The sequence below is a fragment of the Gossypium arboreum genome, chromosome 11 (genome assembly GCF_025698485.1).
Source record: "Gossypium arboreum isolate Shixiya-1 chromosome 11, ASM2569848v2, whole genome shotgun sequence".
NCBI classification, from domain to species: domain Eukaryota; kingdom Viridiplantae; phylum Streptophyta; class Magnoliopsida; order Malvales; family Malvaceae; genus Gossypium; species Gossypium arboreum.
In genome coordinates this window covers 12,827,731-12,847,859 of record NC_069080.1, presented here as the reverse complement: position 1 = coordinate 12,847,859, position 20,129 = coordinate 12,827,731, and the positions used below count along the sequence as shown (strand labels likewise).

Here is a 20,129-nt window from a genome sequence, read left to right as displayed (position 1 = left end):
AAAATTGCTCCATACCCAATACGAGGATCGAACCCTCAACCACTAGTTGATCTAATTTGAACTTTAATCATATTATGAACAATATTTTAATTTAATCTATTTATAATTTAAAGTTTTCCTTAAACAAATTTATTTTATTCCACTTAATTTTAAAATTAAATCAAATTAAAACAACTCGTCAACTAAACTATTTCGACAATTTGTATTTAGTCTTGAGTGAAAAAACCAGAGTTAACAAAATTCTTGGTCATGTAGAATATACCTTCAAAGTAATGCTTACTGCTCGAGACTTCAAAGTTAAGAATTTTTTTTTGAGTTATTCATAAAAAAATAAAATATATTTTAATATTGTCAATACTTAAAGAAATTAATAAGTCTCCTAAAACTTGAATGCTAAAATTAATTAACTTCGCATGCCTTGCCTTTCAGGGAAACCCTAACTTTAAACAACAAAAATAATCGCTGTTGGATTAGTAAATATTAGAAACCATTGTTTAAATAATAAATACTAAAAATTCAAGAATAAACAAAGTTGACTACTATAACGAGAAATAATTTTAAAGCTGTTACAGATCTCTTTTTTTTTTTTTGTCATTAATTAGAATATTGATTGACTAAGGCTTTGCTTTAAAAAAACCAAGGCTTAAAATACTCACTAATAACTTTCTATTTTACTCTAAGAAAATAAAATGTTTAGTTTTTTTAAAAAACATAAACTTGATGATATATGCTATAAAATTCTCCTAAATTGAATGTTTTATACAAAATTACAAACTGAAAAAAAATTCCATATCATGATTCCAAAACAGGAATATTATCTAGTAAAAATTTGATTTTATTTATTTATTTTATTTTTAAGTATTAAGTAAGATTATAAGATAATGGAATTTAAAACTCCACAACTGACATATGATTATTCAATTTTAAATAAAACAAAATTGAAACCAATTTTATTAAAATATGGTATTAAAATTAAAAGATTTATATATAATTCATTAATTGTGTTAAATGATGGCACATAATTAAAAATTTTAAAATTAAATCATCAAACACATAAATTTATATAGCCCGACATATCCGAAATTAAAAGATAATTTACTACTATTTGGGTGAAGTCAACACAAGTGGGGCCAGGTAAGTAAACTCAAGATTTTCTAAAAGTAAGTAAAATCAACATACTACGTAAGGAAAAATAAAAAATGAATTATGAAAATTTGCAGACATATGCTAAAAAGAGAAAAAAAAAAAGAAAAACGAATTTAGTATGTTAGGACAAGCTGGATATTGCCACCTCAGACGCAGGGCGGCCGAGGAGTTATCCAAACCCACGCGCTTCTGAAAAAAATGTCTTGTCTTGTCTTGTTGTGCTATAAAATTTCCAACTGTCTTTTCCCACGAGACGCTCTTACATCTATTCTTTGCTTTATTTTATTAATCTTAAGCTTTTAAACATAAAAAGGCATGAACTTCAACATTTACATTTTTATCAATTATTTTTAGTTAAATTTAAATTTTATTTTAAAAGTTGTAAATTATTGACTTTTTAATAAAAGTTCTAAATAAAATAAGTAAATGTTTTAATTAATATTTTTATTTAAAATTTGACTTTTTAAAGGAAAAAATTAATTAAAAATTAAGAATTATTAAAGACTAAATTTAGTACTACGCTGAAATAAAACAGTTAAAAGATTTTTCTTTAAATATTTAGGTACTGTGTTTAAAAATAAGGCATTGAAAAACAAAATAATAGCCCCATATATATTTTTGTCTGGATGTCTGAATTAACTTGCCTTGTTTAAATAGTGAAAAAAGAGAGGAAGCAATTATGAACCATAAAATGGAAACTACCTGAATTTAATAATGAAACAAATGTGATCTGCACGCGCCAAATGATCGTCATTTGTTTATCAGTCTTCGGACAAAAATGCTTGGCTTATTTAAATAGAAAGACAAAGAAGCCAAAAGGTAAAAGAAGGGAAAAAAAAAAAAGCTTCATGCTAAACAAAAGGAAAGGTGTGTTACGATACGGATTAATATAAGGATGTTTCATCAATTTGGTTAGTATTGTTCAGTAGTTCATTCATGATATATAAAAAGTACATGCCCATTACAAATATTATTAAAATATTGACTTTAATCAATGAAAAAATATTGTTATTTCATAATGTAATTTAGTAAATATCATCAAGAGTAAAATAAAATAAAATAAATATTTTTGCATCCATTAATATTATCAATTTAAGACAAACCTAATTCTCTTTAACTACTTGTGACATAAATCTATTTAGTATTTACAATGAGGTTTCTTTGCAAAAGAAAATTGGAAACTGATTAATTGCACTAATGGTTCTCAAATTATTGTTTAAATTTTAAATTGATTTTAAAATTTTAAAATATTTCATTTGAATTCTTAAAATATCTTGATTTAATTATTAGTTTAGACTTTAAATATCCGTTGAAATATAATGGGAAGCATATTTAAAAATGTTGACTAAATTATAAACATTTTTTCTTATCCAACACATGATCAACTTTGATCCTATGTGGAAAAACAAAACAAAAAGTAATTTTAAATGTATTCCATATCACATTTGAGGTGGCATTTTAGTGCTCAAGTGGTTAAACTAATGAAAACCATAGTAATACTTTGAAGATTCGGTTAAAATATATTGAAATTTATGGACCAATTTAAAATTTAGAACATAGTTTGAGGATGTGTAAAGAAGTTAAGCCAGAACAAATAAAAAATGAAAAAAACGCGGCTGCTCTGTACACCAAAACCAGAGAGAGTCCCTCTCTTTTGTCTTCTCTCTTTCTTCATTTCTTTTCCCTCTGAGCTAACCGATTCCAGCTAGAGAGATCGCAGCAAAACAATAAAAGTAAAAGCCCTAAAAAACAATAGAATTTAGGGAGATCGTGTGTTTTAAATCGCTTTATTTTTTTGTTTATATGAAACTGTTTTAAATTTTTGTTTAGGCGTTCAGATTCGTGATTGAGGTTCCGTTTTTGATAGAAATTAGGGAAAAAACCACCTTTGCCTTTGGTGGGTTTTAGGTAGCTTGTGAAAAATGGTTCGGAGAACCTTTTGGGCTTCGAATAATAGATAACTACGTGTTGAGAACTTGATAATTCCGGTGAGGTTTACTTTTCTCTTTTGTTGAATAATTTCGTTAGGTTGTCTAACGATGCGAGGAAGGGGCTAGGGTTAGGGTTTGGTGAAAGAGAAATGGAAGAGGCTGAGCTTGAAGAAGGAGAGGCTTGCTCTTATAGTAACAATAACGACGATTATGATGCGGAAAATGATCTATCTTCTCTCTCTTACATAGTAAGGGATTTTGAAACTTCTTATTTCTCTTAACTGCTTAGCCTTTTTGATTTTAAGTAATGTTAAATTACATAGTGTTAGCTTGTTTTATTGTTGGTTTTTTAGATCCAAAGCTATGATTTTTACGTCGACTAATTGCAATGTTGGATGTTGTGACTTCAATTTAAATATATTTACTGTTTAATTATGTTTATTATAGAAATACAATATATGTATTGGTATTTTAGTGTGTTTACATGTTCAATTCTAGTGCTGCAAATTATGTTTGGTTTGTGATGGAGGTATCTAGAGAACTTAGTTTTTATAGGTTTATTTAGGTGAAGAGAGCATCTTTTGTAACGCATCTAGCACTGTCATAAATGAAGCTTTTTTCCCCTTGGTGCGGTGTTGAATGGTTTTAGGGTTTTTTGAGTAGTTGGATGTGAGTTGGACACCTGTTTACTGAGAAGGCATTGTTCGTAAATTGTTTCCATGTAAGGTAGGTGATGCTTAATTATGGTAATCTTGACTGTAATGCTGGGGATTTCTTAATTGGAAGTCAGGAGAGTAAGATTCAAGCGCATTAATTAGCTTATAGAGTCTTGGTGTGTTATTACTGCTTCCACAGGGTTAACTGCTAAGGGTGCAATATGTATAAGTTTTCCAATGTCTTATTGCTTGTTCTTAGTCGCTTTCCAGTTCTAATCTTTAAGTGATATGTGGCTCCTCGAATGTTTTGAAGGATGAGAAAATTCAACATGTTCTTGGACATTTTCAAAAGGATTTTGAAGGTGGAGTTTCTGCAGAGAATCTGGGTGAGTGAAAAAAGAGAGAAGAGAATCATTGATACTTATGATGTCAAGAGTCACCATAAATTTGAGTTCATAGTTTGAAATTGATGATTTTGTGATTCCTGACATATCCACAGGAGCAAAGTTTGGTGGGTATGGATCGTTCTTACCGACTTATACACGTTCTCCTAGTTGGCCTCATCCGAAGAGTCCGCCCAAAGTTCAGAGTTCTGATGCACCTAGGTCCCTAAACAATATGTCATTAGAGGTAGAATTTTTCTCGTTTTTCTCTGCTACTGCCTTGGATATCTATTCCATTTCATATCAGGTGAAATCTTTCACAGGATTTTGGTTTCTTTGAGAAGTCCAAGTAACATGAGCCCTTTGTTTGTTTTGTTATATAGGATGGCCGTCATAACTTAGCATATCGGGTAAGTGGTTCTGAGTCACTTAGGCCTGGACTACCTCTTTCAAATTTTGGAACCCTCCTTGCTTTGAAGGCATCGTCTGTGAATGATTCGATTCAACAAGAGGTCAGCCTAACATCCACTCATGATGATGAGCTTGCCTCTAAGTGCGATTTTGCAAGCAATAATGCTGCCAATCTGCCAGACCTGAAGACATTGAAGGTGCGAATCAAAGTGGGTTCAGATAACTTGACGGAAAAGAGTGCTGCAATATACAGTGGTCTTGGCCTTGATATTTCACCATCTTCCTCCTTAGAGGAGAGCCCCTCAGAAAGTGAAGGGATGTATCGGCAGACTCAAGATCAAATAATATTTGAATCTCCAACTAGTATTCTTCAGGTAAATCCTTCATTTACTATTATGTTATTCTGCTCATAAAAAGAATGTTTCTTTCTTGTATCTTCTTACATCTGCATGTAGTGATCTGAATACTTTTTCCCCCTGGATGCTTTGAGCAGTCTATGACTTCCTTTCCTGTACCTGGGGACACACTGCTATCACCTCTCCCTGATCATCTACTTAACTTGATTGTAAAGAAAAAGATTCCAGAAGGGAATAAATCAGATGCTGGAAAGGATGATGGAACATTATTTGTTGACAATAAAGCAAAGTCACTGGAGAAAAAAGATTTTCCAGTAGAAAGGAAGAGTAGCAGTAGCAGGGAAACAAGGATTAAGAATGGTCTTATGTTGAAGAAGGAAGTTGATATTGTTGACACATTGGCTTGCGAGGAGCTTGTTTCAAAAACACTGAAGCTTCCTCTCTTATCTAATTCATATTCTTCTGTTGACAAGGTAAAAAGTAAGGGCATGACAAGAAAAAAAGGTGTCCATGATGTTGCTATGGAGGATTCACCAGGGCCAATACTTTCCCAAGAGATTGAGTGGGAGAATCCAAGGGCTGGTTCAGCTCGAAAGGTTTTGGAGGAACAAAAGACAAGTGTTCTAGATGGTATTCCAGGCTATGCTAGGAAGCATGGGTATGATAAAGCAGACAAAACTTGTGATTCTGTCAAAGCTGACTCTAATACTGTAAAAGGTGGCAAAGCTCTAAATAGCGAATCGGTGGATCCTCCCAAGCAGAAGATCTGCCTGGGAGCTACATCGCATAAGCAAGATAATATGAAGTTACCTCCCACCAAGGAGCATACCTCTTCTGGTGGAAAAAGAAAACCAACAGGCAGTCAGGGTCATGGCAGTCTAACTACAGAGGTGCAAAAAGAAAGCTCGAGGGTTGATTCTTCTTCGATTATGAAACATAAGCAGACTGTTAACTTGAACAATTATACAAACAAAAGGGAATCGGGAAACGAAAAATTAGAAAGGCCATTTCAAAAGGCTGAAGATAGGTATAGAGATATTTTTGGTGATATTGGAGAATCTGAACAGGAAGAGAACCAAACAAGCTCATTGGAAATTCATTCTGAAGATCAGCTGAAGGAAGCTCATGAGACTGAGAAAAACACATCATCAATTAACAGTGCACACAATGATAGACTAAGTGGGAAGAAAACTGAGTATTTATTGGCAACCAAATCATATACTAGAACAACTGTGGATTTTGCATCCAACTCTGCCAACGCGAGTGTTGCTGGAACTTCCCTTGCAACTGCAGCTCCTACATTGATAATTGAAAATTGGGTTCGCTGTGATAAGTGCCAGAAGTGGCGTCTTCTTCCAATAAACATAAATCCTGCTGACTTACCTGAGAAGTGGTTATGTAGCATGCTTGACTGGCTGTAAGTTCTTTATCATCATCCCTTCTAAATCTGTAATTAATGATTCTGACTTTGAAGTTTTTTCATACATATAAATTGTTGAAAGTGTATTGAATTGAACATGAGACTATGGTTGTTGATATTTAAACCCTTGTGACAGGTTGTGGAAGTATATCTCTTCTCCCTCCTTCCAATCTGTAATATTGTTTCTCTTGTAAATTTTTAGGCCTGCAATGAATCGCTGCAATGTTGATGAGGATGAAACTACAAAAGCTGTTTTGGCGTTGTATAATGTTCCTGCTGTAGAGAGTCGAACTAATCTGCAAAGTAATTCTGGCAATATTATGTCTAGATTACCCTCTGCCAATGCTTTGCAACCTGAACAAAACCAACAAAGTTTTGGTTCACGTGTCATGCCACCTGCTGGAAGGAAGAAAGACAGTTTAAAAGAAATATCAAATGCCATGCTAACTCCTATGAAGAAGAACATGCAGTCCTCAATCCAGTCTGGAAGCCTGAATGGTGTGATTCAATTTCCTGTGGTAGGTGAATCTGGTTTACAACATCCAAGTCAATGTGATTTGCCTGTCAAGAAACACAAAAATAAGTCGAAAGAGAAGCATAAATTGGTGGAACATAGTTCTGATGGAGGTATTCTTTTTAAACTGATATTTATTGTAATTTTATTTTATTTTTCTAAATTATGTGATGTATTGCTTCTATAAAACATGTAAATAGGTGATGCTAGAACTTCAAACATGAAAGGCAAAAGGACCACTGAACAAGATTCTTTAAGGGCCTCCAAGAAAATTAAGGTTGAAAGTTCTCGTCTTGCTGATGAAGATTGGATGTTTGAGCATGCTGGTAAGAGCACAAGTAATGGTTTGCCTAATACATCAGTAGGAAAGGATCAACCTAAAAACAGCGAAGGGTCTTCTTATAAGGACTCATCAGATAAGGACAGGCAACAGGTCTCTGGTAAAAGACCAAAGAACAAAGTTGGGGTTCCCTTAACTGATGGATCACTGGATCTGGCAAATTGTGATGGTGGGGCAGTTTCAAGAAAGAGGGAAGTTGATGATTGTATTAATAGTCAATTGTTTACAGACTCCTTCCAAAGTATGGGTAATTACCTCCAGGAAAACAGAGTATTTGTGAAGGAAGAGTTCTGCGAGAATGACTACAGGAGGGAAAAGAAGGCCAGGGCATCCAAGTCTGGAGGGAAGGATTCCTCTGCAAGTAAAAGCAGCGGTACACTGGAGAAAAAGGGTAGACACACAAAGAATCGCCAAAGTGGGCAAGATCTAGGTAGGTCTATGTCCCAACAGAGGTTGGATGGTATGGACTCATTAAAAAGAGATTTTGGATCTGCTGAACCTTCTTTAGCAGCTACCTCAAGCTCATCTAAAGTTTCTGGCTCACATAAATCAAAGCCTGGCTTCCATGAAACAAAAGGCTCACCAGTAGAATCAGTTTCTTCTTCTCCTATGAGAATTGCTAATCCTGATAAACTTCCTTTGACAAAGATGAATGTTGCATGGAAAGATGAGTCTCGTAATGCTGGTCTTTTTGTTGCAGGTAGTCCTAGAAGACGCTCAGATGGTGAAGATAATGGTGGGAGTGAGAGGTCAGGGACAATAAGGAAGGAAAAAACTTCTGCTGCAGTTCAACAAGGGTACCTTGAGTCCTCTGTACTTGATATTCAGGATAAGGATGTTGATCAATTAGGTGTCAGTAAAGCTAAGGCACCAATTGAGTCTTCTCATGATATCAGAAAAGGCGAGTTTATTAATGCTAGTGTTGATTATTTACGTCAAGAGGTCCAATGTGCTGGTAAATCAATAATAATGGATGAACGCCATAATGAGGAAAGTCAGAATGACAATCGTGGCAATCCCAATGTCTCTTATCCAAGAAAATCTGGCAAGGGGTTGTCACAGTCAAAGGACAGGAATCGTAATTTTAAATCTGGTTCTGCTGATGAACAGCCAGATTGTGCTCCCTGTGAGGTAAAATCTATGGATGGTAGAAATAAATTTCAGGAGTGGCCTGGAGTCAAGTCCAATGAAAGTGTGAATAGACTTGATGATGATAAAGAAGCTCTTAGAAAGTTGTCAGGTGAGAGTAGTAAAAGAGAGAATTATTCAAGTGTTGGTCAGTCAGATGCTAAACCAGATGCCTCTGGAGGTCAAGATTTAATGTCAACTATGAAGCAGAATCTTCTGCAGGAAAGCAATAGTGAAGGATATACAAAGAGTTTCCACTCTGAAAAATATGATCGTGCAGAAATTGCTTCTGGGAGAGGGAACTCGTTATCATTGCCGCCTGCAGGAGGAACTCAAAATGAGATGCTGACTGGTCGCCCCCGCCCAGTTTCTGGGTCCCAGAAGGGAAACAGAGCTGACAGACCACAAGCTGATGATGCATTGAAGGTACAAAAGCAAGTAAAGAAGGCTGATCATCAAAATGGGACTCAACACAGTAGTTCAAGAAATACATCAGGTGGATGTAGGATCAGGGATGTTGATGCCCCAAGTCCAATGAGAAAGGATTCCTCAAGTCAGGCAGCTACCAATGCTTTGAAGGAGGCTAAAGATTTAAAGCATCTGGCTGATCGTCTCAAGGTTTTCCTTACTATTTTCTTGTAACTTTATGTTGCATTTCTGTATTATTCTAGCCTCTAGCAAGCCTCTTCTTTTAACTTCTAAAACTTCCTCAGAATTCTGGATCAAATGTGGAGAGCACAGCACTTTACTTCCAGGCAGCACTGAAGTTTCTTCATAGTGCTTCTCTACTAGAATCTTGCAACAGCGAGAGTAACAAACATGGCGATATGATTCAGTCCATGCAAATGTACAGTAGCACTGCAAAACTCTGCGAGTAAGTTAAATGTTAGGTGATCTAGTTGGTGTTTTTCTTCCTTCTACACCTGTGTTGCCACACATCATTTTCAAGTTTGATCTTTAATTAATTGAAAAAATTCCTGCTACATGGAAATCTTCTGTTATTGCACTTTGTTTTGGGAAGATTCCACTTTTGTGGCTCTTGAATATGTTTTTACCAACTAATATTCAGGTTTTGTGCCCATGAGTATGAGAGACTAAAGGACATGGCTGCTGCCTCTTTGGCCTACAAGTGTATGGAGGTGGCCTATATGAGAGTAATCTATTCCTCCCATGCCAATGCAAGTAGGGACCGGCGCGAGCTGCAGACAGCTTTGCAAATGGTTCCTCCTGGTAAGTGTAGCATATGATTAGTTTACTTGCTTACAGTGCGGCTCTTTTTGCTTATATGCAGTGAATTTGTTTTTTGATATCAAAATCTGAAAATCTTTGGACAGAATGTTTTTCTGGTTTCATTTTGTTGTTTTTGGGTTGTTTTAGGTTCAGACAGATATCTGTTATTCTGTTTCTCTGGTTTGGGAGAGCTTGAGTTTGTAAATCATCAATATTGTAGTTGCTATTTGACATGATTTGCTAGTTTCTTCAAATTGGCATTCAACCTAAGTTTAGGACGGGCTTTGTTGGTATGCATGCGTATAAACAGATATCTTCAAGCTTACTCATCAGTCTCTCCAGCCCCTTTATGATCTTTTTCTTTCATGTATTCCTTTATGGACTTTGAATTTCTTTATAAATAACATTAATACTGCATTGATTGAGGCAAACTGGTGAAGTTAATATTGGTTTTTGTTTTGACATTAGGCGAGTCTCCTTCTTCCTCTGCCTCTGATGTTGATAATTTAAATCATCCTACAACAGCAGACAAAGTTGCTTTTCCCAAAGGTCTTAGCTCTCCCCAGGTTGCTGGAAATCATGTTATTTCTGCTCGAAACCGTCCTAACTTTGTGCGGTTGCTCAACTTTGTAAGTTTACTTCTGGTTGTATATAATTTTGATTGTTCTTTTACATGGTATGAGAATGAAAGCATTATAGACCCCTCTCCCCCTCCGCGCCCCCCCCCCCCAAAGAAAAAATAATAATAATAGTGTCTGCCCTAGCAGTTTTGTGCTTTCAAGCACGAAAAATTTTGTAGTCTTGCCGATGGACTGTCTGTTTTCCCACTCTCTTACTGTTATGCATCAAATGTCATTTTTTGCTCTGTGACTTGCATATCTTATTTAAGTTTAGAGATCTATCATTGCTAAAACCAAATGTGATGATTCGCAGGCGCAGGATGTAAATCATGCAATGGAAGCTTCAAGGAAATCACGAAGTACTTTTGCAGCTGCCAATTTTAGTTCAGGAGGGGCTGAAAGTGGGGAAGCTATAACTTCTGTAAAGAAGGCTCTTGATTATAACTTCCAAGATGTGGAGGGAGTGCTTCGTTTGGTACGAGTGGCAATGGAAGCCCTTAACCATTAAGGGAAAAAATCTGGTTGGTAAGGATGGTTTTATACTAGGAGGGAAATTTCATTTTGATGGTTTTTCCTTGGGTATGAAGTCCTAGAGTAGAAAAAGGAGAAGGGGTGACCAGCTCTTCTCGTGGCAATCCTCAACACTTACATTAGAAAACTGGCAAGTGCCTGCTTTCTTACACTGACAGGTAGATAAGTGCAATACAAGATAAATTGGATTTTTAGTATATTCTTTCGCAAGCTTCAACTGCTTTCTGTCATGGAAGAAGCTTAGTTAATTTCTTTCTCAGGACAGCATTAAGGACATGGGACTCATTAGGTTTATATGCAAGATGTTTCAAGTTGTATAAATAGGTGATTATACTTCAAAAGTATTGCGGCTGAAGAAATAGTTTTGTATAAGGATAGAGAAGACATCTATAGATAGAGGCAGATTGGTAAAATTGAAAAAGTGGAGTTTGCTATTGTATTGGCATCACCATTCCCCAGAGGCTGTTTTAGTTCACCTGAGTTATTAAATTTGTTGATTCTATTTTAGTTTGGAGCCTCTTAAGGGAAATACTGCGACAAAAAGCAGCACGTGCTTGCTCTTTTGCCACGGGGACTGCTGTTTTCTCAGTTCAAGCACTAAGAAGCAGAGACTGTAGCTGACGGTTTCAGGTTTGCTACTCTTAGACATGTCCTACGTTAAAAATCAAAATTGCCACATTTAAGTCGATTTTCTTTCCCTTCCATGCCCTTCTCCATTTTAATTTTTAGATTTTTTTTCAGTTTCACCTTCCTTCATTTGTATTTGTGCAGGTCAGCTGCAGTAGTACCTGTACCTGTCACAGTATATACCTATGACTCACGAAGATGAGTTGAAAGAATATAAGAAAAACGAGTTGGTGCAAAGTTACTGTGATAGAAGTCCAGACAAATTTGCAGAAATTCTTTAATTCCTTTTTTGCCTTAAAAGGTTGGTATCTGTTGTTCATTTGGTGGTTTTGGAGTTCTTTCTGCTCTGACGTACCATTGCTTCTAACTATTATTACTTCTTTTGCAGCATATATACTTGTACCATAAACATATCTCTATATGATTCTCATTCTGGAATATGGCAAGTGCTTTTGTTTGTGGGAGAGACCGTTGGTTCTGTCATCTCCAAGTTCGGCATCTTAATGCTGATAGGTAAAAACTCTCAGTGGCCATTTTTGTTCTTTTATTGAATTGCGATTCTCCTCTCTTCTAAATGTCTTGCAAAAAATGTACTTGAACTTAGGAGGCGGTGAATAATTTTAACTAACCCTCAACATAGTGGACTAAGAAAGCCCATTGCAAGTAATTGTTATCAGAGTTTGTACCATCTGCAAATAGTTGGCCTTCCTTTTAGGACTGTTTGCAAGTGCTACATTATCAAGTTAGAGTAGTATCTGATCTCCATTTAGGCATTTACCATGGACATTGTGTCAATAAGTCAGCGATTCAGTTTTAGGAGGCATGAGCAATTGAGCATCATGTTTTCCTGGTTTGTATGTTCATATTCTAGGAAGCTCAGCCTTTAACCATGTATTACCACATGGTTGACTCATTTTATGCATTCTGGGTGTTTTTTAATTATTGAATATGTGCGTTGCTGGTTAGTTGATGAGGATCGGCACATATCCTTGTTGAATCTAGCAGTTTATGTTTCCACTATTAATATCCAGTATTTGTTTAGCTAATTATATGGATATCCTTTGATTTCAGGCTTAAATAATTTGGGGTGGTTGCATTAATTAATAGCGAACCTGGCGATGGATTGACCTAGCATCGAAAATTGTTGGTAGTCCGCCGCTATTTCATAATTTGTCGTTATTCCTATGTATATAACAATACATTTATTCACAAGTCTTAAATCAATAAAGTTGGAGTCGATCTTGGTTATGAATTTTAAATAAATTTAGCCTTAGAAAACATTTGGTGGATTGTTGTTGACGGGCATATCCTCCAACCGAACTAAGCACATCTGCCTTTGGTCTCCTATCGTATCGTTGTTTGTACCTTGGTTAAAAGTTAAAGCTCTTGCATCGTTTGAATTTCTTTACCAAGAAAAAGCAAAGTTAATAATAAAGTATTATTCAACTCTTGCCTTGTTTGTAATAATTGTTGGTAACCGAAGAAGAAAAGAGGTGCAATGAAATAACAGTTAAATTTTAATAGGCCAAATTAAGAACTTCCATGAACTTTACAGAACTCTAACTAGAAAACAGGCAAAAAAACCAAAATGATTTTGAATCCATCTCCCTATAACAACCAACATTTACCGAAGTCAGGCCAAATATCGGAAGGTGTTTGGATTCTCCTTGTCTCTCTCCAGGTAGTCTCGTGTGATGAGATCTTCGATTCGTTTCTTTATGGCTTTAATATCAGGCTGCAAAGACATTACCACCACATCATATTAATTATATAGCACAAGATTTAAGAAATATTTTCTTACTATTTTAAGTTAGGAATAGGAATGGGGGTCAAAATTTCCACAAGTGGAGTTAAAAACCTTTTCTGGGTGGTTTTTACTTTTTAGTATCATAAATGCACACATGACAGCTTCCTAATCTCACTTGTGGATTTTTTTTTTTTTGGACATGATAATTGTGCTTTTAAGTTAATGGGGTTCCAGTTCATTTTTCTCACCCTACTAGGATAGTTTAGTCTTCTGAGTTTCTAAAAAGACTATTCTCACACGGCATGTGTTGTGCTTGCATGTCAGTTATGTAAACAAAAAACGGCATCTAAATAGGTCTCAAACTAGACAAACAAAGGGGATAGCATATACCTTGAACATGCGACTCAGCTGCTCCACACACTCTGAAACCAAATGTTGGTGGCCCAAAACCTTCCTACTCTTCATTATGCGTACAATTGCAGCATCAATAGCATAACGCCTATCTTTATCAACGTCTTCAACTACTTTCTTCCTTTCATCCACAGGAGGGAGAGGAACCTGGCACAAAGATAGATTCACAAAGTTCAAATCTTTCTCATCCCAATAGATACATGCTACTAAAAGTGAAAACAACATTAGAAAAAAGAGAGTGCTAAAACTGTCCCAGACCTTAATTCTCCTCAACTTGTCGGTAAACTTAGAGTTGAACTCAAAGAAGTCGCTCTGGGAGATGGTTTTTGTGTTTGGCTCTTTACTTAGAATCTTATACTTGGCACATGACAGTGAATGTAGTAATCTGACCAAGTCATCATGGTTCAAGTTCAACTGAGCCATGATCTCCGAATAGCTCAGCCGATCAGATGAATTAAAAAGCAGCAGGACAGCAGCCTGTTTACATAGCCAACTTGGAAATTAGATTCCACAATTAAAGTTGAACACCAAAACTTAGCAAGAGATGAACAAAATCCATGAGAAATCACAATTAAATGCAAAGTTCATGGTTCAGAGATTCTCTTCACCTGATAAGTTGAAACAATCAGTTCAATACTTTTCTGATCAAACTTGCCATTAATCTGACAAGTTCCCAGTGAGTATATCCATGTGAGCTTTCTGTGTTTTGTTTTTGTTTCATAGAACCCTTTGAAAACTTCCACACACTTGACCTGAAACAATGATATTAAATATAAATAACAGTTCTAAACACACCGTGGAGAAATAAAGTTAGTCCCGTCATCAAGGAATATCATCTTCAATCATTACCATCTCGGCAGGGAGATTGAGGTCAAATGATTTATAACTTGGCCAGAATCCTGTTGTGAGAACAGTCACTGTCAAATCAATCCCAGGATGTGCAGCTGAGTTACTCCTAAGATAGTCCTCAAAGTTGGCTTGGTTTTCCCTTGCCAATGTCAGATCAGTGACCTATTAGGGAGGTAAACCACAATTAAAAACCACAAGTGGTGTAGACAAACAAACTGGGCTAAAAACAGAGGCCGACTCACCATGCCCTCCATCTTTGAGGTGAACTGACCACCACATTGCTGCTTTAGCTTGGTAAGAATACTCCTTTCATGATCGTCATTAGCACTGCGGTCAAAAAGCAGTCGACGAGCAAGCTTCTTCCTGTCAATGTTTGCACACAATAAAGTTTAGGTAAAAAAATTGTATTACGTAAAACCATGCCATTATGATAATTTTTTTTAACAAGCAAATGTGAAACTTAATTACCAAAAAGGAAAGTAGACTCACCTGTAAAATTCAGCAAAGAGGTCCTTGTCACTAATATAGGCAAGCAGCTTAACTACCTGCAGGAACCAACGTATAGTTCAGAATAAATTACAGATGAGACCACCATAAATTTACATCAAATGATGGAAAAGGCACCTTCTCAAGTGTTTCTTCAATGGCTTCATCACTTAATTTCTCACTTCCACCCTTCTTGAGGATATTATCACAGAAAGTTGCCAAAAGCTCTGCACTTGAACTGCCAGTAACAGTTTTGTTGCAGAATACCTCAAAAGCCTCTTTCAAAGCCTATTGAACATTTCAACAAAGTATGTTTTAGATGAAATCATTGAACACGATCCTTACTAAAAATTTAGGTATTAGAACACAAACCTTGTGGAAGAGAGTATGGTTTTGAAAACAGTCGGTCACATATGCCATATACTTGTCGTGCAGCTTGATTATTTTCCTTATAAGGACCTGATGAGTAGAAGATAATCAACATCCATAGTGATTTCAAGAAAATCCATAGCCGTAAAAGTTGGGATGTTTACCTGTTCCTGCACACCCGGAGCATTTGAAGCCTGTGTAAATGAGTGAATATCAGCACTTAGAACCAGAAGGTTAATATTAGAAACAATTAAATTATGCAGATTATCATCTATTCCATCAAGGGTTGGGAAAATCATAGTCTAAAGTAGTTGGTGCATCAAAGGCATATCAAACTTAACAGTTAGGAGAACTGCACAAGCACAACAATGATGATAAATAAGCACCTTGCCAGCTTGAAATGCTTAAATACTACTTTGCACCCATTCTGTTAGTTTAAGAAAAATATTCCACCCCCTCAATAAATTGCTATCCAAGAAGAACCTTCATGACTTAGTTTAGCAAAGAAAAAAAAAAACAATAAACGTATCCACCATCCAGCAATCATGCTATCATAGAAGGACAACAACAAAATTAACATAGTTACTCACAGCATCTTCTGCCTGTTGAACCAAGGCTGTACCCTCAGCAGTAACATGCTGCAACAAGGAAGTACTTTGTTTTAGGTTTTAGGGACATGAGAAAGAAGATCAATTGGTTTGCAGAACAGAGGAAACAAAATATTCAGACCTGCTTGAATACATTAGTAACGGGCTCCAAGCCTCGAGGTATTTTACAATAAAGCCTGTACATCCTAGAAAGATCCTCCACCTACAGAGTGTAAAGAAGGCCAAGTTAATATCTAACGCATACATTTGCTGGAGCTAATAGCAAGAAGAGTAAGCATTGCTAGAAAAGAAAAAGATTGAACAATACCTTGTCATCTCTAAGCAAGGCCCTGCATCCTGAATGCTCCTTTTCAAGTAGCCGATTTGCATACGTGACCAACAACTCATGTTGCACTTTCTAGATAAAGAACAAACAGTAATAAATAGAATGCTCTAGGAATTATAGAACTATCTTTATAAGAACTTATTGTTAATTCTTATCACATAATTCCATGCCAATTCATACGTAAAAAACATGCAATCTCAATGCCTAGGTAGCTAGAAGGAAACATATAAAACAACAACCAGATCTTTCCACTCAAAGAGAATTCACGCAGCTTCTATTGTTACATCTAAGTGACTACTTTCATTCATCAAACACTATTCATCTGAGTGACTGTCTTTGAGCAAAGAATTAACGAAATTCACTAAGAAAAAGAAAATCACCATCAAGCCAAAATTAAGCTCACAGAAAAAAGGCTCTTCATTAACCTATTCCAGCCATTTAACTCACCTCTAACAATTTTGTCTCACTGCTTGAATGCAGGTAATGAGACACTCTCTCCCTTTCCTTTCTCAAGCATTCTTCAGACTGCAATTAACATTAAAGTAAATAAAACAATTAGAACCATCTCAATTAATCAGAGTAAAAAACTTAAAACCTATAAAAAAACAAAAGCAGGAAAACTTAAGCACTTGCCTTCAACATGTATTCCGGACAAGAATCTTCCTCAATCCAGCTCGATGCCTTCCGTGAATAGTAAGCACTAGTATCTTGAAGCAAATCTTCTTCAAAATCATTTTCATAACGATCCATTTGTCCCATGCCAATCTCAACAAAAATGTCTAACACATTCTTCAATAACGCACGGTCTATCTGATCTCCCTCACGTTCTTTATCAATCTGATATGAAGTAACTATTCCCCTTAACTTTTTATTCAAAATGCGACCTAAATATACAATCAACTAAGAAGCAATGATGTGAACTTACAAGGGCAATTACAGCATCTTTGACTTTGGCATGCACTTCCTGATATACCTGAAATTAATAATAAAGATCGTAAACAATTATTTAAAAGGATATTTGACGTAATGGGCAGCGCAAACTCTGAAAACCCAGCTCAGTAAATCATAATCAGATATAGGTGATACCAGAAGAATTAATCACAAACCAGATCGCGGAAGCACGTCAGCCCAACTTCATTAAGTGCAGGGAGTGATCTCCTAGCAATGAAGTAACGATCAAGGTAATGGAAGAAGCGTGATAGCCACCTGACCATTACTTTATGGTTCCCCCATCTTTTAACAAGTTCCCTCAGCATGAATTCATCATGCTTCTCTCTTAAAGACGCCAAAACCTGATCCCAAAGAACGAGAGGAAATTTGAGACAAAAAGCACATTCACAACAAAAAGGTAAATGGATGCATAAATAGCTTCAATGGGGGGTTTCTATACAGGAGAAGACTAGTAAAAGAAGAATTTACAAAAGTAATAGACAATAAAACCATAGAGCTTATAAAACAAGAAACAAAGCAAACTAGAACGATGATCTTTAAACATCAAACAAATACAACCGAAGTTCTTGGTACATAGAAGCTTAAACAAAATAAATGAAACATGGCATAAGCTTAAACAAAATAAATGAAACATGGCATCAGTTTCAGCCCCTGGAATAGGCATTGTAAATTACATAGGTTAAAGATCTTTGTCATGAAAAAAAGAAAACATACGAGAATTTCAGTAAGATTTCACAAAGAGGGGATATATATATATATATATATAAACATCCTCAAAATCATACTAGTTAATAAAAGACTCCAAATGAAACCAAGTTTTATGCGTAACACTTATTTATCTAAACCAAACCATTAGTTGGCTACCTAATGATGGCTGAGATAATACCAACTTCCTTACCGTTGAAGTAATATACTCTTCAAATGCCTCTCGGTACTTATCATAGAGCTGCTGAGAATAATCATAAGGCGGCTTTTGGGTACACATGTTGTATATGGTACTGTGATAGTGCAATAAAAGAATGATGATGAGAACCAAAATAAAACAGACAACCAAAAATAATAACTAACGGCTCAAAAGAAATCAGCAAAACTAAAGCTAAGTAATGAGGGGTACGTGTAAAGCATCATATATTCTTCTGAGGTAAACGGAGGCTCTGGAAGTCCTTCCAAAATCCTCCTTAGCTTTTTGATCCCCTTATGCATATAATCCCATCCCTGATCTAGTTCAATAGTCTTGCGCTCCATTGTTGTAAAAGAGGAGCTAAGATTTCTTCAGATTAAAATCTGTAAAAGCACATAAACAAAAAAATAAAAATCAAACAATCAACAAAACCCTAGCATGAGCATCGGCAAACAAAAATTCAGCAACTAATTGAATTCCACGTAAATAAATACATAAACAAATAACCATATAACAACCGATGCAGGTCAAACATTGACGAAAATAAACTAACAACAGTAAAATCAGCGAAATCATAAACTTCTAAACAATGCCACACGGAAATCAAAGAATATATAACATAGTCAAATAGTCGATCAAAAGATTAATTTCTTTATTTTTTTTTTTCCTTTAAAAAAGAAAGAAAGAGAGAAAGCCCTAGAATTAACAAGATTTCAAAGGAAACAATAAAATTACAGCGAAACTAAAGAAGTAATATTACTTACAAATAGAAGAATACGCAGCGATTAATCAATGGAGTTGTGAAATAGAGAGTAGTTAAAGAAGAAGGAATCGTAGCCTATCGCCAAAGAAGGTTAGAATTGGAGAAAGGAAGGGAGGTGAAGTAATTATGGAGGTGTGGATTGATTGGTTAAAAAGAGAGACATGGACGGCATTTCTAGCTTCGCAAGTGGTGTACTTATGGCTTTAAATAGCGGGTAATTTTTAGTGTTTTACAACCAAAAGAAGTAATGTTTTAGATCAGGATTTGTGCCATGTTTGGGTTTCTTTGTAGTTTTCTTTGCTACTTCTAATTAAATGCAATATCTCCCCTTTTTCTTTTATTAAGATTCTACCTTTTTTAAAAAAAAAAAAAAAACGTAATTAACTTCTAAGTTTTAACGGGATTTGTTAAGCAAAGGTGTTTAAACGGGTTATAAATAAGTTTTCATGTATGTATATATTTAAAATTATGTCAAGAGATGAGATTTGTTAAGTAAAAATTTAAATTTTTGGAAACATATTTTATTAAAATAATATTTAAGAGAAGATGCCATGTGCTTAAGATTATTTTTAAGAGGAGTTTTAAATACATTGATCTAATATAATTTTAATGGTTAAAAAATTAAATTTATTAATGGATTGGATATTATTAATAGTTAGGAAATTTTAAAGAATAAATTTTCTTGGTGACCACTGACCACGTAATGCCTCTAAAACTAGATAAGTACAGCTTAGACTTTAAAATTAAAAAGTTGAGAAGAAAAGGAGATTTAATACCTTTATGAGAATGCTTTTGTAATTTTATTCGTGTAAGTTCAATGTAAAATAATCTGTTGGGTCGAAACACATTAAATATTAGGCGTAGTGAGTATAGTTAATTTACTCTTGTGTTGAATATGTTTTGCTAATAAATTCTCAACACATAATTGTATAGTTTCTACTTAATAAACGTGATATTTGTATATGTATTTTTATAAAATCTTCAATATAATATTTTATTTTAAAAATGTTCATTGTAGTACTTAAATTATTATTAATTTTTCAAATCATCAAACTCACATGGATAATATAATATTATGTGGAAAACTAAATAAATTAAATTAAATTAAAACAATAAATAACTAAACATATTGTTAATAAAAAGTAAATACTAATAAAAAATATTATTTCAAATGGAATTTTTTTTTTAAGAGGATGACCATTTATTTAAATGGAGGAGATAACGTTTTTGCTTATGTAAGTTTAATATTTTTTTTGTTAATTACATATACAATAAAATTTAATATTATCAAATGGGTAAGCACACCAAACCACGAACCAATATCGCTTCATAGCCTGGAGGAGGTGTGTCTAAAATCTTAAAGGCATAACCTTCCGTTCGAAATAACTTCGCAACATAATTTGAATGTGTATTGTACCTTAACACT

General features: G+C 34.9%; 2 protein-coding genes across 8 annotated transcripts; one reads left to right on the top strand and one right to left on the bottom strand.

Annotated features, from left to right (window-relative positions):
• The first annotated feature begins 2,703 nt into the window (after positions 1-2,703).
• LOC108473352 (cysteine-tryptophan domain-containing zinc finger protein 7) lies at positions 2,704-12,556 on the top strand. 7 transcript variants are annotated; one of them, XM_053021502.1, is made up of 17 exons: positions 2,704-2,879; positions 3,175-3,325; positions 4,047-4,119; positions 4,233-4,363; positions 4,500-4,901; positions 5,021-6,300; positions 6,506-6,930; positions 7,018-7,587; positions 7,858-8,903; positions 8,999-9,159; positions 9,355-9,515; positions 9,984-10,144; positions 10,449-10,824; positions 10,927-11,296; positions 11,438-11,594; positions 11,682-11,806; positions 12,365-12,556. In XM_053021502.1, exons 2-13 carry the CDS (start codon positions 3,227-3,229, stop codon positions 10,641-10,643), a joined length of 4,704 nt encoding a protein of 1,567 aa, XP_052877462.1. In that variant the 5' UTR covers positions 2,704-2,879; positions 3,175-3,226; the 3' UTR covers positions 10,644-10,824; positions 10,927-11,296; positions 11,438-11,594; positions 11,682-11,806; positions 12,365-12,556. The 7 variants fall into 7 exon arrangements, with proteins under 7 accessions (XP_052877462.1, XP_052877461.1, XP_017630346.1 ...); XM_053021501.1 differs by having other exon boundaries at positions 10,449-11,296; XM_017774857.2 differs by having other exon boundaries at positions 7,018-8,903; positions 10,449-11,296.
• Positions 12,557-12,693: 137 nt separating this feature from the next.
• LOC108473354 (cullin-1-like) lies at positions 12,694-19,000 on the bottom strand. The gene is made up of 20 exons (XM_017774862.2): positions 18,705-19,000; positions 18,154-18,323; positions 17,938-18,037; positions 17,195-17,380; positions 17,014-17,061; positions 16,722-16,925; positions 16,536-16,613; positions 16,071-16,160; positions 15,885-15,965; positions 15,746-15,793; positions 15,320-15,349; positions 15,159-15,245; positions 14,925-15,074; positions 14,790-14,845; positions 14,543-14,663; positions 14,301-14,462; positions 14,060-14,203; positions 13,710-13,928; positions 13,431-13,598; positions 12,694-13,028 (listed from the first exon to the last, which is right to left on the bottom strand). Exons 2-20 carry the CDS (start codon positions 18,282-18,284, stop codon positions 12,927-12,929), a joined length of 2,205 nt encoding a protein of 734 aa, XP_017630351.1. The 5' UTR covers positions 18,285-18,323; positions 18,705-19,000; the 3' UTR covers positions 12,694-12,926.
• Positions 19,001-20,129: the final 1,129 nt, after the last annotated feature.